The sequence below is a fragment of the Rhincodon typus genome, chromosome 44 (assembly GCF_021869965.1).
Source record: "Rhincodon typus isolate 14 chromosome 44, sRhiTyp1.1, whole genome shotgun sequence".
Classification (NCBI taxonomy): Eukaryota; Metazoa; Chordata; class Chondrichthyes; order Orectolobiformes; family Rhincodontidae; genus Rhincodon; species Rhincodon typus.
This window is the reverse complement of record NC_063375.1, coordinates 1,351,377-1,353,177: the sequence shown is the minus strand read 5'-3', so window position 1 is coordinate 1,353,177 and position 1,801 is coordinate 1,351,377. Positions and strand designations below refer to the sequence as shown.

Sequence of the window (1,801 nt, the reverse complement as noted above, 5' to 3'; positions counted from 1 at the left end):
GTATCTAACCCCGTGCTGTCCCTGTCCCTGGGAGTGTTTGATGGGGGACAGTGTAGAGGGAGCTTTACTCTGTATCTAACCCCCTGTCCCTGCGAGTGTTTGACGTGGGACGATGGATGTCCATGGGTATAAAAGCTGGAAGGATTCAGTGCTGTCGCTCACCTGATTCATCAATATCGGCGTCCTCATCCCATCCCTGGGACTGATCCTCTACCCCTGTGTCGCAGGGATACTCTGGTGCCAGGCTGACACTGCAAGGAGGCCCATTGTACCAATCACCTGGTGAGGGAGAGGACAGTGAGATCGCTCCCAGCCTCCAATGTGGCCACAGTACGGCCTGCGCTGCCCGTGCGAGAGCCTGCAAATCCGCTGGGAAGAAAGACACACCGACATCGGCGTCCTCGACATCGCCACATTGACCAACTGAGACTCCCCAAGCGGGCGCTCTGCCCCCACCAGCTCCGAAACAGCGGGTGGGCCATCCAGGCGGGATAGCTACAGGGATACCCTCGCTGGCAAAGTGCAGAATTCCCACAGACACTTGGGAACGACTAGATCGAGACCATCTGAAAGCGGAGGAGGAGAGACCAGGAAGGCGTCGAGGACTTTGGAGCCGGGCATGATGCCACACCAACGCCGCACCTAGCCCTTCCCGTGACCCGCCTCCTGGCCCAGAGCCTGCAGTCGCCCCATCCGTCTGTACAGGTTCGGACACACTCACCCTGACAGTGGAACAGACTCTGCGAGGGACCATTGATGAAAGGGACAGGACGGTGACACACAACGCTGGCTCTCGCCAGGCTACCAGACCCGATGGAGAGGGCAGCGCAGAGAGACACCAGCCGGATGTCCCCCCACTGCTGCAGGTTTGCAGGATGCGTGTCCAGGGAAGGCATCGCAGAGCAGCGCGAGGGGCTGCAATCATCGGTCCAAACACATCGCGCCATTCCTTGGTCCGATCCATCAACCGTAAACCTTGCCCCGTCACCTCCTCCCGAGCCCCATCCCTACCCCAATTCCTAGCCAGTCGTGCACTGACTCACCCTTAGCCTTCGTTTTGTCTGTAACCTCACCCAACCATCACCAGCCGCAAAAACCCTCAAAGTTGACCCTTTGACGACGCCTGCTCCCTCAGCGCTGACCCTCCGACAGCGCCCGCTCCCGCTCCCTCAGCGCTGACCCTCTGACGGCGCCCGCTCCCCTCGGTGCTGACCCTCCGACGGCGCCGCTCCCTCGGCGCAGAACCTCCGACAGCACCGACTCTCCAACACTGACCCAGAATAGTGCGTCCTTTGCGTGAACCCACCTCTGGCCCAGCTGATGGGGTAAAGATGTCTCCAGAGGGCACCGGTCCCTGCCAGCCGGGACCAGCGGGTGTTGACTTGGCGCGAGCGGCACAAGTCGAGAGGGTTCAGGTAGGCGAAGATTTTCAGCAGCACCTCAGGGGGCAGCTGGGAGATGTGGGTGTTGTTGGCTGGGGGCTCCGACTCTGGAGGGAGGAGAAAGGGAAACACCGAGTGAGAAACAACAAGCAGACAGAGCGGGAGAGACAGGATATTGTACAATATCCCGTTGCTTCAGCTCCCCACCTCATGACAAAGGGGGACCCGTCCTTGTGGAAAAAGCAGGTTTTCTCTTGACGATTGCTCAATAATCGCACCCCTCCCCATCTCTGTCACCTCCTCCAGCCCCCTACACCCCCTCCCTATCTCCGTCACCCCCTCCAGCCCCTACACCCCCTCCCTATCTCCGTCACCTCCTCCAGTCCCTACACCCCCTCCCTATCTCTGTCACCCCCTCC

At 60.3% G+C, this 1,801-nt stretch overlaps 1 protein-coding gene across 1 annotated transcript in view; it reads right to left on the bottom strand.

Moving 5' to 3' along the window:
- The window catches only part of fbxl5 (F-box and leucine-rich repeat protein 5), a 13,471-nt gene that overhangs the window by 5,167 nt on the left and 6,503 nt on the right, over positions 1-1,801 (bottom strand). The window contains exons 5-6 of the mRNA XM_048619941.1: positions 1,307-1,489; positions 163-279 (exon numbers count right to left, since the gene is read on the bottom strand). Of these exons, the coding sequence (XP_048475898.1) occupies positions 163-279; positions 1,307-1,489 (300 nt within the window). The remainder of the gene's footprint in view (positions 1-162; positions 280-1,306; positions 1,490-1,801) is intronic.